At 38.6% G+C, this 16,334-nt stretch overlaps 1 protein-coding gene across 1 annotated transcript in view; it reads right to left on the bottom strand.

The window, feature by feature from the left end:
• The window catches only part of ANO3 (anoctamin 3), a 435,784-nt gene that overhangs the window by 295,751 nt on the left and 123,699 nt on the right, over nucleotides 1-16,334 (bottom strand). The window contains 2 exon segments of the mRNA XM_061140060.1: nucleotides 9,524-9,550; nucleotides 9,553-9,586. Of these exon segments, the coding sequence (XP_060996043.1) occupies nucleotides 9,524-9,550; nucleotides 9,553-9,586 (61 nt within the window).

Below are 16,334 nucleotides of genomic sequence, written 5' to 3'. Positions count from 1 at the left end.
TTTTATTTCAGCTAGTGCTAAGTAGCTTTAGTCATGTCCAGCTCTTTGGAACTCCATGGACTGTAGCCCACCAGGCTCCTCTGTGTATGGGATTCTCCAGGCAAGAATACAGAAGTGGGTTGCCATTCCCTCCTCCAGAGGATCTTCTTGACCCAGGGATCGAACCTGGATCTCCTACATTGCAGGTGGATTCTTTACCACTGAATCACCAGAGAAGCCGGATCTCCTATAGTACCCAACAACTATTATTGACTTGTGTCTCTGCATTCAAGTGATTTTGGTTTGTCAATAGCTATGATATGCGTTAAGTAGCACTGATGTCACCACATAATTTATTTCCCTAACTGGCATAATTTTAAGTATGAAAAAGGAACTATTAATTTATTACACTGGGTGGGAAGGCAAGTATAAACAGGGACTGTCCCTAGAAAACTATTAGAAGCTATGGTGACCCCCGTCTAGAGCAAATATTCTAGCAATAGATACCTTATTCATGAGCAGCAGGAGATAATTTTATTCTCAATTCACCCTTCCTATTCTCAATCCTAGGCTTCCCTGGTGGCTTGGTGCTGGTGGTGATTTAGTCACTAAGTCGGGTCCAACACTTGGGACCCCATGGACTGTAGCCTGCCAGGCTCCTTTGTCCATGGGATTCTCCAGGCAAGAATATTGAAGAGGATTGCCATTTCCTTCTGCAGGGGATCTTCCTGACCCAGGAATCAATCCCGGGTCTCCTGCTTTGCAGGCAAATTCTTCACTAACTGAGTTATGAGGGAAGCCCCTCCCTGGTGGCTTAGTGGCAAAGAACTTGCCTACAGCGCAGGACACACGGTTTCGATCCCTGGGTTGGGAAGATGCCCTAGAGAAGGAAATGGCAACCCATTCCAGTATTCTTACCTGGGAAAACCCATGGATAGAGGAGCTTGGGGGGTAGGGGGGTAGGGGGGAGGGGGGCTACAGTTCACGGGGTCACAAGAGTTGGACACGTCTTAGTGACTGAAACACCACCACCACCATTGTCAACCCTGCCCCTGGTGAAAAGGAGAGGTCTTTTGTCAGAATAAAGAGACAAACTATGCTGTCATAACTCATTAGCCACTTGATAAAAGACAGTATTAACAGGCCTTCATTTTCTTTATATTGTCCTTCAAAAGTATATAAAGCAGTATATATATAAAGAAGTATATAAAGCAGGGGTTTCAAGTTGATAGATAAAGGATAAATCTGAACTTAGGATCATTTTATTAGGCTTACACATTATTTTTTTTTCAAGGATTAGAAAGTGTTGCCAATATTCTAAATTGAAATATTTAGGCAAATGCCCTCATTTGCAACTTCTCTTGAAAAATTGGGGACATGTGTTAAAACTGAAACTTCATTATCACTTGTCAAGGGTCAAGTGGAACTGAACTGTCAGTGCCTCCTCTCCCATCTCTCTTCAATTCATCACACTTCTCCTAAAGTTGAGGTTTAGTTTCATTCATCATTCCCTTTGTCATATTATGATCTGCCTGCCTAACTCACTCACAACTCCTGCAAAGACCCTGAAAGATTTTAGATGCTTTTTTGAGTTTCATGTAAACCTCTTTCAAGTAGCTTGCAGCAAAGATTTTCAGATTGGTGCTGAAAACAATGAGAGCAGAGTCTTACAAAAGCTAAGGAGATTTAAAAAGGGACGAAGGATATAGACTAAACAGTGGACTCTGCCCAACCAAAGTGGGTTTTTGTGGGCTGAGATATGAAGTAATATATAAAGAGGTAGGAAATAATATACAATTACTAAATATTTATGGACTGACAGACGACTAGATGGATTACTCACCATCTGAATATCATAGGTAAGTGTGATTATCTACAGCTTTTTTTTTTTTAATAACATACTTACAGACCTGCCTAGAATTTATAAAAAAGGACACAAAAATTACATGCAAAATAAAAGCAACAATGTTTATTTAACTTATAAAACTGTTGGGGTCAAACTCAGTAATAAGTAAATGTGACTTTAAAATATAATAACTATAAAATGTTATAAGACTTGATGATGAAGATGAGGAGGAGGAGTCATTTGTATTTATAGAGCATGCTTTTTGGTTTGGGAGGTTATCTGAATATCCAGATAAAGTCTATATTTCTTGCTTCTGTATTCATTTTATTCATTGATCACCTCTTGTTGAAAATGGACAAAAAGTCATTACTAATATGACTTGGATCAGTTTGTTACTTATTTTATTTATTCCCTGTACTCCCTGTTCCTTGCATATTGCCATTCAAAAAAGGAAAGAACCATGATTTCTGAGCACCAGATGGGTTTGAAGCAAGGGTCCTGGACAATCGAAGCTTTGAAGAGTGGAACCATCAATATACAGAAGACAAAGAAAGAAAAAAAGGAAAAAGAAAGATGGCCAACTTTCCATTCTCCTTTATCATACCAAGAGACCACTCACATTTCTTCATGGCATTCCTAAAAATCCACTTGTGGCAAAAGGAATTTTGTGTGCTGCCCCACTTACAATATTTGTAACATTAGTAAGGAACATAACAATTAATATTTAATGAGACCTTAGTATGCAAAACACTTATCTCAATCCTAATACTAGCCATATAAGACCAATAATATTATCTCAAACTTACAAATGAGGAAATTGAGGAACAAAAGGATTAAGCAAACACTGAAAGTCATGCAGCTAGGAAAATGCATAGTCAAAATCTGAACACAGATAATCTGATTCTACAGGCCATGCAGTCGGCTTCCTTGCCATGTAGTTGCGTTTCATGCTTAGTCACTCAGTTGTGTCCCACTCTTTGCAACCCTATGAACTGTAGCCTGTCAGGCTCCTCTGTCTATGGGATTTCACAGGCAAGAATACTGGAAAGAAAGAAAGTGAAGTCACTCAGTTCAGTTCAGTTCAGTCGCCCAGTCGTGTCCAACTCTTTGCGACCCCATGAACCACAGCATGCCAGGCCTCCGTGTCCATCACCAACTCCCGGAGTTCACCCAAACCCATGTCCATCGAGTCGGTGATGCCATCCAACCATCTCATCCTCTGCCATTCCCCCTCTCCTCCTGCCCTCAATCTTTCCCAGCATCAGGGTCTTTTCAAAGAGTCAACTCTTCACATGAGGTGGCCAAAGTATTGGAGTTTCAGCTTCAACATCAGTCCCTCCAATGAACACCCAGGACTGATCTCCTTTAGAATGGACTGGTTGGATCTCCTTTCAGTCCAAGGGACTCTCAAGAGTCTTCTCCAACACCACAGTTCAAAAGCATCAATTCTTCAGTGCTCAGCTTTCTTTATAGTCCAACTCTTACATCCATACATGGCCACTGGAAAAACCATAGCCTTGACTAGACAGACCTTTGTTGGCAAAGTAATGTCTCTGCTTTTTAATATGCTGTCTAGGTTGGTCATAACTTTCCTTCTAAGGAGTAAGCGTCTTTTAATTTCATGGCTTCAATCACCATCTACAGTGATTTTGGAGCCCAGAAAAATAAAGCCGGCCACTATTTTCCCATCTATTTGCCATGAAGTGATGGGACTGGATGCCATGATCTTAGTTTTCTGAATGTTGAGCTTTAAGCCAACTTTTTCACTCTCCTCTTTCACTTTCATCAAGAGGCTCTTTAGTTCTTCTTCACTGTCTGCCATAGGGTGGTATCATCTGCATATCTGAGGTTATTGATATTTCTCCTGGCAATCTTGATTCCAGCTTGTGCTTCCTCCAGCCCAGCATTTCTCATAACGCACTCTGCATGTAAGTTAAATAAGCAGGGTGACAATATACTGCCTTGACGTACTCCTTTTTCTATTTGGAACCAGTCTGTTATTCCATGTCCAGTTCTAACTGTTGCTCAGTCATGTCCAATTCTTTGCAACCCCATGGACTGTAGCCTACCAGGCTCCTCCGACCATGGGATTCTCCAGGCAAGAATACTGGAGTGGGTTGCCATTTCCTTCTCCAGAATACTGGAGTGTGTTGCCATTTCCTTCTCCAGGAGATCTTCTCAACCCAGGGATCGAATTGGTGTTTCTGCTGTCTCTTGCATTGCAGATGATTCTTTACCCTCTGAGCTATCAGGGAAGCCCAGTTGCTTTTTACTACAAACATTTATATATTTTTCTCCTGCTGACTTTTTTGTGTTTAGAAAAGAATCTTGGCAGTCATTCTCCCTTTCTCTCTTTTTCTTATATCCCCTTCTTATTACATAATGAAATTTTTATAATAATATTTAATTTAATATAAAAACATAAAATGTTTTGTTATAATGTGGTAATAAAAGAACTTACCTTTATATAGCATTTTACAAATTATTTTATAATTTAGTAATTCTTCCAGTGCTCAGAAAATCCAAGTTTGTAAAGTATATATTAACACCATCATTTTCTTAATAAAAAATAGGAAACTCAAAGAAAATTTCAGTTTCCAAAGTCACACTGCTATTATACACCCCATTCTGACTCAATCTTGGTTTTTCTTACCTTGTATATAATGTTCTTTTTGGTCTCTCTTCCTATACTTTCTCACTTAGCTCAATGCCTGTTGCAAAAAGAACCATTACAATGCTATGATAAATGAATGAGTGAACACAAGTCCTAATAAAAGATCACTCCAATACATATATTCTTGTACAGATCTGCTAGCTTTCTTATTCACAGGATAGAAATTCTGGGTGCTAAGAATGAGTTTTTCTAGGCTGTTATTCAAGGGAAAATGGTAAGTAGAAACTACAACTTTTGGTTATTGACAATTAAGATTAAATTATATTCTCCCTCAAGAATTTGGAATTAATTTAAAACAGATTTTTTTAAGAAAATGGAATAAGCTGTATTCCTTTGATATTTAAGCATCTACCATGTCCAGGAGAATAAGAATGGCATTAAAAGAAAAAGGAAATTTTGAAAATACTAAGGGGAAAATTTAGACCAACATCCCATAAGAATCATAAGAATCTCCACACAGTTAGTAATCTGGCTTTAATTAAGACAGAAAGATCTACAAGTCCTTAATGTGGCAGGCAATTAGCACTCTACCTCACATTAGGGATGTGTATACAGTATGCATGGGCTTGGCTAATTACTATTTTCAGAAGGACACACATAACAGAAGGAGAGACTGCTGTCTAAGGAGCTCAAGTTGATGCTGCAGTTCACTCCAGGGAAATATAATACTGCACAAACTTCCAGTTTTACATTTTAAAGACAGATTACTGGGTAGTTCATTTCATCAGCCATATTTTTGAGAACCTACCATTTATCAGGCACTGTTCTAGGCACTAAAGATAATGATCAAAATAGAAAAACTAAACAAAGCAAAACGTTCTTCTCCCATGCCAGGTACAATCTAATGGAAGAAAACAACTTATAAAAACAACAAAAACAACAATTATAGTATGTCAGATATACGCTGTGGAGAAAAATAAGTGCAACGGAGTGGGGGCAAGGTATGCACATGATGGCCAGGGAAGCATTACTCAGGATCCCCCTGAAAAGGTGATGTTTGATCAAAGCTCTAAAGGAGGTGAGGCAGGAAGCCATACACATATTTGGAGAAATATAGTGTTCCAGACAGAAGCCACCACAGATACAACAATTCAGAGGTAAGGAGAACTACAAGGAGGCCCTGTGCTCTGTGGGGTGAGAAATGGAATATTTCCTGCCACATCAGAGAACAAAGGATGTCACAGTCATCAGCAATTGTAGCCATCAGCCAAGGGTAAGCTGGTAAACCCTGAGAGAACTTATGAAGGAAAGAATACCTGCCATCTAGCAGCCATCAGACTGTAGCCACTCCTCATGGTGTGTCCTGAGGAAACTCAGGACATGAAAACACAGGATATTGGCCCCAGATAGGTGAGGTACATATGAAAGGAATGATTTCAGTGAGCCCAGGATCCTATATCTTCCCATACATGGAAAAGTGCTATATTCCTTGACCTGAAATATCTGGTTTCTTTAACTGACAATCTTTTGACGTTAGGATTACCTACCCTTTGTTGCAAAACGTCTGTATATCCTAGCTCCTCCCATTGCCTCCTCAGAGCAGTTTCTCAGAGCCATCTGAAAAGCTGTCTCCTGGGCTGCAGTCCTCATCTTGCCCTCAAATAAAACCTAATTTGCAACTCTCAAATGGTGTAAAATTTTTTCAACAGGGGAATTAGTAGGAGATAAAATCATAGGGCTGGTAACTGGTATTGCAGGTCATTTTAAGTAAGGTCTGTATGACACAGGAAGCCTTTAGGGGGTTTTCTGGCAGAGGAGTGACCTTATCTGATTTAAGTCGTAAAATCTGTTGTAGCTATTCTGTCAAGAAGAGAGTGTGTGAGGGGTAGCAGAAGAGAGTAAAGGCTATAGAGGACACTGGTTGGGAAGTATTTCCGTTATCTAGTGGGAAAGGTGATGGTACTTTTGACCAGAGTGGAAACAGTGAAGATGATAAGCAGCAGTTGAATTAGGCATGCATTTTGAAGATAGAGTCACAAGAGGAATTAACTAATCATATGTGGGGGGTGACAGTGAGAAAAGTATCATGAAGACTGTAAGGAGTTTGGTCCGAGTAACTGGAAAGATGGACTTATAACAAAATCTACTGATTAAACCAAACAAACGAGAGCAACATAAAATCTATCTACCTTGCTAGCAAAATTTTAGTTATATAACACAATATTATTAACTATACCATTGATTGTCAGAACTTAATCATCTTGCAGAACAGATGACTAGTACCTTTGACCAGCACCGTTGCAAGCTCCCTTTCCCCTAGCCCCTAGTAACCAACATCCCACTTACCACGAAAGAATTAATTAATTAATAAATGAAGTGAAAGTCACTCAGTCGTATCTGTCTCTTTGCAATCCCATGGACTGTAGTCCACCAGATTTCTCTGTCCGTGGAATTCTCTAGGCAAGAATACTGGAGTGGGTAGCCGTTCCCTACTCCAGGGGATCATCCTGACCCAGGGATTGAACCTGAATCTCCCACATTGCAGGCAGATTCTTTACCATCTGAGCCACTGGGGACTCCTTAATTAATAGGGTTGGAGAATATTTTTGGAGGTGGTGGATATGTTTATGGCACTGATTTCAGTGATGATTTCAAAAGTGTATACTTATCTCCAAATTCATCACATTGTTAACATTAAGCAGAACATTTTGTATGTCAATCAAACCTCAATAAAGTGACTTAAAACAAAACAAAACTGGGATTTCCTTGGTGGTCCAGTGGCTAAAACTCCACTCTCCCAATGCAGGTGGCCAGGATTCGATCCCTGGTGAGGGAAACAGATCCCACATGCCACAACTAAGAGTTCCCATGCCACAACTAAAGATCCCACATGCCACAACTAAGATCCGTGCAGTCAAATAAATAACTTAAAAACAAAGCATAAAATGTCAAATACGACAATACTTGCTTCTTATCCCCAAGAAAAAACAAACTAGTAAACGCTCTGGTTTTACACTAAGAAATATACAAAAATAGGTATAATGTATTGTTATACAGAGGATTGTTCTCTGAGGCATCAGAGAGGAGGAAAGAGGTCTTCTTTCTCTGATAAGTCTGGCTTGTGGCCATGTGGTCCTGGAGCAGGAAAACCTTGAAAGCCTAAACCTTGCCAACAAAGAGACAGGTTTAGCACCTGGATGTCAATTTCTTCATTATAAATGGAAATTCTTTGGTACAAAAACCCTACCTGAAACTTTCATAGAATAGGATAAAAAGGACATGCCATTTAATACCACGGGTGAATCTGAATGAGAAAAATGCAATTATTCACTTTTTATAAAAAGAAGAAACTCTATAGAATTGTAAAATTAAAACAAAATCAACTTAGAGTTTCCTATTAAGTTAACCTTATCTTCTTCCATGATTTATTTGTCTATCAGTCAGTCAGTCAGTTCAATCACTCAGTCGTGTCCGACTCTTTGCGACCCCATGAGCTGCAGCACGCCAGGCCTCCCTGTCCATCACCGACTCCCAAAGTTCACCCAAACTCATGTCCATTGAGTCAGTGATGCCACCAAACCATTTCATCCTCTGTCGTCCCCTTCTCCTCCTGCCCTCAATCTTTCCCAGCATCAGGGTCTTTTCCAATGAGTCAGCTCTTCGCATCAGGTGGCCAAATTTCAGCTTCAACATCATTCCTTCCAATGAATACCCAGGACTGATCTCCTTTAGAATAGACTGATTGGATCTCCTTGCAGTCCAAGGGACTCTCAAGAGTCTTCTCCAACACCACAGTTCAAAAGCATCAATTCTTCAGCACTCAGCTTTCTTTATAGTCCAACTCTCACATCCATACATGACTACTGGAAAAACCATAGCCTTGACTAGACTGGCCTTTGTTGACAAAGTAATGTCTCTGCTTTTTAATATGCTGTTTAGGTTGGTCATAACTTTCCTTCATTTGTCTATATACAGGATTTTGATGATTTATCATGTAAGATATGTCTGAAGACTAACAATACTCCTTCCCAATAATACATCTAATTTTGATTTCCACAGTTGATGAAATTTTGTTACTGATTCTTAGGATCACACCACTATCCGTGAATATTCAAGAGCTCTGTCTCTTCAAAAGACAGACCTGGTTTTGTTTCCAAGTTTATGCCTCTGTGAGGACAAAAGGAGCTAAACCACAAAATGTTACTTCACATGTCTAATCCTCATTTCGGAGAAGGCAATGGCACCCCACTCCAGTACCCTTGCCTGGAAAATCCCATGAACGGTGGAGCCTGGTAGGCTGCAGTCCATGGGGTCGCTGAGTCAGACACGGCTGAGCGACTTCACTTTCACTTTTTACTTTCATGCATTGGAGAAGGAAATGGCAACCCACTCCAGTGTTCTTGCCTGGAGAATCCCAGGGATGGGGGAGCCTGGCTGGCTTCCGTCTATGGGGTCACACAGAGTCGGACACGACTAAAGCGACTTAGCAGCAGCAAGAGCAGCAATCCTCATTTACCTAAGCTGTAATTGATAGTACTCTTGGTCTCACAGAGTTGCTGGGAGCAATCAACGATCCCACACAATGGACTTATACACAGTATATGGCACACAGAATAACTCAAATACCAATTCCTTCTAACATTATTATTGCCATTAATGTTATACAACAGCTTGTTTTAATTCATATGAGTTTTCATTGATTCACAATTTCTTCTTGTTAATTACTTCACCATCCACCCATCAGAGAATTATGCATGAGCTGACCATGTACCCTGTGACTCTGTCACTACGCCTTTAAAAATCGTTCACTGAAATCCATCAGGGAGTTGGAGTCTTTTGAACTTTAGCTGCCCATAGTCCTTGCCAAGCACCTGCAATAAATACTGCACTCTCCTTCAGCAAACCCTGGTATCAGTAGATTGGCTTTACTGGATAAAACTCAATAAGATGCATGATAATTAATCACATGAATGTGATCCTACAAATTCGTGTTAAATTTTCACAATCCACAAAGACTTTGGAGTTTCTCCTCCATATACCGAAGAAAACAGGTGGGAGCACCTGAAACCAACCTCAAAACTTACCTTCATTATATTTGCCTTTTGACAACCCACACACTTTTCAAGCCCACGATGAGAAGAGCACAACTTTTGCAAGGAGGAACAAAGAACAAAAAATTGCTTAGGAACTCAATAGACCAGAAAGAGAGTAGAAAATTATCATGAAAAAAAAAAGCTTTTCATGTTGACTACAGTTGCTGTAAAACTACTATTTGGTATAGGTCAAATTAGTTATGAAAAAGTGTGTAGGAAGATACAACTTTCAGTAAATTGCATTAAAAACTAAGCAGGTAGGTAGCTTCTATTTGCTGTTATACAAGCTGATTGAGCTGTCATCTTTGAAAAACTTAGAATGGCTAGATTTTCCAATTAAATTTGCCCCAGGTAAGTAACACATTCTTCTAATACCCTGTCCACCCAACCTCAAAAGCTTCATCTTTTCTTTTGCTAACTCCCTACTCTTCTTGTTACCATGTCTAATCACCAGAATTCCCTGAACACGACCTCTACTTCTTTGCCTCTGGGATTCTGCTCAATCTGTTCTCTGTGCTTAAAATGACTTGGCTACCCACCAAGTTAAAGGAAAGTCTATTCTTCTTATAAGACTCAATACTAAAGCTACTTTCAAAGGCAATTTTCTGACACCTCCATTTAGAAATAATTATTTCTTTTAAATAAGCACTTCTACAGAAATGTTTCCAAGCCTCAAAAGATACCTAATAAGATGTAATGAAGAGTACATTCTCATCACTCTAGCTATGTAACTTTGGAGAAATTAAGATTTCTGATCTCATTTTTTTTCTTCTGCAAAATAGAATAATAACCTTGGAATCTTGTAAAAAAATAGTTTGTTCATGTTAATTAGCATTCATATGTTAGTTCCTGGCATAAGTCCTAGTTCATATAAGTATTCAATAAGTGGTAGCAATTAACAGCTTCTTATGCTTATAATTATAGTAATCCCTTTATCTGTGTGCTCCCTCATTAGACAATTTTCTCCTGGAAGGTAGATACCAAACCTTTTAATTCGTTTCTCTATCCATATCCCCATGCCAATCTATCAATATTTGTCACAGTGCCTTGTATTTAGCAAGTTTTTTTTCCCAATAAAATCTTCCTAGCTTATTCAAATAATATATTATATAGGTGTGATGTGATTTATAATAAGAAATACATAGATGGTCTTCATCCCCATTTTTGGCATAGAGTTCCTAAAACCCTTTGGGTTTCCCAAGTTGGGGGGGGAGCCTAAAGGTGTCCTTTATTATGTTAATTAGGTGCTTTATGGGAAGGACCTATGGACAGTCAACCACGTGATTATAAAGCTGAAACTGCAGACCTGGTATCCTGACATCTGGGGAAGAAAAGTAGCTAGAGATGGAATTCAATCACCAATGGTCCAGACCTGTGTAATGAAGCCTCCACTGAAAACCCAGAAGGACAGGTTTCTGAGAGCTTCTGGCTTGGTGAACACATGGAAATTTGGTGAGAGTGGCACAGCTGGAGAAGGCATGGAAGCTCTGCGTCCCTTCCCACATACCTTGCTCTATGCATGTCTTCTATCTGGCTATTCCTGAGCTATAATCTTTTCTAATAAACCAGTGATCTAGTAAGTAAAATGTTTTCCCGACTTCTGTGAGCCTATCTAAAGAACTGACCAAACCCTAGGAAGGAGAAGCTCATGGGAAACCCTGATTTATAGCCAGTTTGTCAAAAGTGTAGGTAACAACTTTGGCTTTTTTTTTTTTTACTAATTAATTTATTTTAATAGGAGACTAATTACAATATTGTAGTGGTTTTTGCCATACATTGACATGAATCAGCCATGGGTTGTGTTCCCCATCCTGAACCTCCCTCCCACCTCCCTCCCCACCCCATCCCTCAGGGTCATCCCAGCGCACCCTGAGCGCCCTGTCTCATGCATCGAACCTGGACCACTTTGGCTTTTGACAAGCATGTGAACTGCAAGGGAGAGGGGAAGCAGTCTTGTAGGACTGAGTTTGTAACCATGAAATTTGATTATATTTCTGGATAGACAGTGTCAAAATTCAGTTGATTTGTAGGATATCTAGCTGGTGTCCCAAGAATTGCTTGCTGGAATGGGAAACCTCCCCCATCATTCACATTGGAATTAGTATCAGAACCTATTTTGTGTGTATGTGTGTGTGTGTGTGTTAGTAGCTCAGTTGTGTCTAGCCTGCCAGACTTCTCTGTCCATAGAATTCTCCAGGCAAAAATACTGGAGTGGATTACCATTCCCTTCTCCAGAGGAACTTCCCAACCCAGGGATCAAACCTTGGTCTCCTATATTACAGGCATATTCTTTACCATTTGAGTTATAGGGAAGTCCTACCTATTTAGCAGGGCGCCCCATATTTTAATGGCTCATGTGAATAAAATTGGTCTTATACAGTGACTGAAATAGAATAACTATCCTGTAATTTATCTATTATTTTGATTCTGAAGTTTGAGTACTTTTATAAGGGTCTGAGGTTGAGAAATTTAATGATCAGCAGACAAATATGTAATAAAACAGAGTCTATTTTATATTAATAGAGATTGATTTACAATAGTAAAGTATAGCTTACATATACTGTATTAAATGCCTTTAAATATCAGTTTATCAATTATAAACTGAAAGAGACTTCAGTTCAGTTCAGTTCAGTCGCTCACAGACTTAGGGTCTATCTAATCCAACCCTACTTATTTCATAAATGAGCAAATCAAGACACAGTGTATGTTTTGTAAGGGGTTTTTAAGAGACATGAAGATTGAAAGTCACAGAACAGACTTAAACCTAGGTTTCTTCATTATTCTTCCTTACCCAGCACTTACAAGTCTTTATAGAGTATTTCTATTTCCTGGTTGTTTTATCAATGTGATAAAACATTAAAAATTATTTTAGGGAGACAAAAACAAAAGTGTTTTTTTTTTTTTCTTAGGATGGTCATAATAATTTTGAACTGAGTATCTTCAGGTAATAATAGGATTTAAGCTGACCTTCAAAAATATAAATGACTTGGATAGACTAAGGAGATCATAAAGTTACTTCAAGCACAAGAAATAATGAGAGAAGTGTGGAAGCAAGACAAAGGCTTGCTGAGAGATAAGGAGAAGAATATGGGTTGCAGAAGCATATTTACAGAACCCCAGCCCCCAAAATGCAGGAAATGACATAATTATAAGGGACCTGAGAAACATGTAGTCCAATTCAATCATGTGATAGTCAAAAAAACTGAAACATCTTTTCCACCAAATTAGTAACTACATCTGAAGCAACTGAGTCTGGTTCAGTTGAAGACACATTATCTTCAGGTTGAGTGTGAGACAATTTAGTACCTGTGTTCACAAACTGAGAGGAGGGTAGGAGTAGGAGACACAGATTGAGATGCCACACACATAAAAGTGAGAGCTGAACTTATATAAGGAAAAAGCTCTTAAAAGAGAAGGGAAAAAAAAAAAACAGGAAGAAAAAATATACAAGGCCAAGACAGATTCCTAGCCAATACTCACACCTGGTTGGCAGAAAGAAAGGGAATCAATGAGAAAGTGAAGGGCCTCAAGTGGAGTATTTGAAAAAAAAAAAAAAATCACAGTATTTTTAGTTCTATCTTAGGAGAACTCCATATTTTAAAAGTCACTGGGGAGGTGGTCCACTGTGTATACACCCATCAATTTCAAAACGCTAGGCTCTGTTTTAGTATGTACGTCTGGCCAAATATTTCAAATCTTGCATGAAAAACAAATCTAGGAAGTTCAGCAAAGCATTTAGAAAGAAGAGAATTATATCAGACTAGTTCATCCTCAGAAATGCAATAGTGAATTGAAATATTTTATTAAAATTTTGATTTCTAAGTAAAAGTCTCTCCAGACTACTTGTTAAATATTAGTTATCAAATTTGCTTTAGCTCTGAAACCCCTCTTTTATCAGCATTTATGAGACACAAATGAGGCCTACTGTCTGACTCAGTGGAAAAGGCTATACTAGTCTGGTAAAATTGCTTAAAATAAATTGACAGATCTGGACAGCAATATCATTGGAGGAGCTATATATAATCTTGAAAGAGATGGCAGAAGGAAGGACAATTGGTAAAGAACTTTAAATTAAAAAGCTTGCAACCATTCACTTATTCATTGAGTGATGCTGTCTAAACCAGAATGAGTCATATATTAACACTATCAATGCTGAAAGACAACTTATGACTGTTTTTCATGATTACAAAGGTGTTTGTGTGAATTTTTTTTCAATTTTCAAAGAACTGATGAATCAATTCAGGATAAAAGTCATGAAAGTCATGACCAACTAAGCAGATAACCTTAGGAAGTTCATTTTTCCTTAATTTCTGTCTCTGTAAAATGAGGGGATAAACTGGATAAACTGAAATCCCTTCTCTCTTTAAAAATAATTATGTGGTTTTTATCAAAGCCCCTGCAACTTAACTTTTCATATAGTTGTAATATAGATATGGATGTAGGTATGGGGTACATAATATGTTATAGGTAAAACATTAGATTGAAATAAAAAAGATTTTCTTTAAAAAAGTACATTTGTGGGAGGTTTAAAGACAAATATAGATACGTGCTATGTGGAAAATTAGTACAAAACTTTATGAAACATAGGGAGGCAAAAGTTCTACTCCTTAACCTCTTCTGTATGAAGGAGGCTTTATCCTCACTTCTCCAAGTATCAGGTTAAGATCCAGTTTACAGATAAAGAATCACGTGAGACAGATACCACATGATAACTGGCAGACTGGCTGGATCTTGGCAGGTGCCTTCACGGCCTCTGCCCAGTACCTGAGCTTAGCAGGGTTGAATCACCAGTTTCTCCCCCTCCTTGCAATTAGTGGCATTAATCACTCTCTACCACTCTTAACCATGAATATTCTTATAACAGATAAAGGTTTATCTATATTATGAAGCTTAAAAATGAGATGAGAAGCCAAAAGTCTCCATCAATCTCACTCAGAGCCACCTTCTTTGCCTTTGAGACTACATCAATGAGGGGGAAAATAAAGCAGTCTATGGTCTAAGGCATGGGTCTCCAACCTCCACGATCTAATGATCCCTAATGGCCTGATGATCTGAAGTAGAGCTGATGTAATAATAGTAGAAATAAATTGCACAATAAATGTAATGTGCTTAAATCATCCCCAAACTATACCCCTCCACATGGACCATGGATAAACTGCCTTCCATGAAACCAGTCCCTGGTGCCAAAAAGGTTGGGGACCGCTGGTCTAGGGTATATATAAGGGTCTTAGCAAACTAAAGGTGCATCTCTTGCCTGAAACTTTTCATCACACACACAAACACACGTAGCATAATATCGTATGTTTATAAAATGAGAGAACCACAAGAGACATTAGGTCCTCTAACAGTTTTAAATCATGATTCTTGGAGAACCCGAGTTCTGTGCAGCTGTCTGAAGGAAACCTGGGAAGGTTGGAAGGTCTTCAGAGGGTGGTCAACTAGGCCATCATATCTCTGATTCAAATTTTTAAAAAAATCATTTTCATTTCTCACACAACCAGGACTTTAAAAATATTTTAACCACTGATCAAGCTCACTTTATTCAATTAATGTTAACAAAATTAGTGACCCAAAGTTAGATACTTAACCAACGTTGCAAATCTATGGCAGAAATAGGACAAGAATCCAGGTTTCTAGACTTCAACTTCAAATGGAAATGAGAAAGTTAATGAAAGTAGTAATCACCTGTGATTCTGGATTTTCCATGAGGTTGCTATAGCTTATGAAAGTTGCATTATGAAGAGACAATTAAGAACTTAAAGAGGTAACTAGGCAACAGTAATGCCATTTTCCTAAAAATAATATGAGGGATATTATGCAGGGATGGTTTACTTTTGCTTCAGCTGAGCTATTGCATATGTAGGAGAAGAGAGGTTGAGCATCTGCTGGGAATTAGCATAGACCTTTTTTCTACACACCTGTTCTGCAGAAGAATATTGATAATGAAAGTGCCTACTAGCTTGTTCCTATGTAACTAACAAAATCCAAGCCTGTAATATTCCCTGACCGTATCATTACAAAAGGCAGATTCTGATCTATAAGATGGCGCTAAAACGAATAAGGTAAAGTTTGATGAGGAAATTCTGTGGGTAGAGTTGTATGGAATCTTAAGCCCTCTGGGCCAGTCCCTCTCGCTGGGCTTTAGTTTCCCCATACGTAATAAGGGGAATGGAATTGATCTCTAAAACAAATTTTAATTCTTACACATCAGTTATGTTGACTGGGGTATAGTATTCTTTGTATTTTATTTTTTTGTTTTAAAATCAGATCCAATGCCTAGAGGGGAAAAGACAAAAGAAAGAAAAATATTAGCAACTGTTTTAGAAACATGGTATGAAAGCCTTTGTATTGCTATGTTTAAAAATACCATCTCAGATAGAGCTGGAATATGGACCATGAGTATTATTAAAAATATTCTTTTGACTAGAATAGAGGAGACACAATTTATTTTTAAATACGATTTGTGTGTGTATGTGTGCATGTTCACATCACACCAACTCCAGGCACAGACTGGACAGTTTAAAACACAACTGGAGTTAAAAATGTGTCAACCTGTAGGCTGATCTCCCTAAAGTTTATAACAATAGCCTCAAACGGGTCCTTAATGCTGACCAGCAGTCAAAATATATTTTCACTCTCCTGGAAGACTATTTCATATTTTATTCCCTCACTTTAAATTCTGTCTTCCAACACCTCCTCCCCAGTGCTCACTCTCAGCTGATGGTTTTGCTTCCTGTTTCCCTGAGAAGACAGAAGAAAACTTTCACAGTTCCCAGCCACCCCCTGGCATCTGTACCCATGT

Source organism: Dama dama, chromosome 1, assembly GCF_033118175.1.
Source record: "Dama dama isolate Ldn47 chromosome 1, ASM3311817v1, whole genome shotgun sequence".
Lineage (NCBI taxonomy): Eukaryota > Metazoa > Chordata > Mammalia > Artiodactyla > Cervidae > Dama > Dama dama.
Note: the sequence above shows the minus strand (reverse complement) of the source record. Positions and strands in the feature narration are given on the sequence as shown.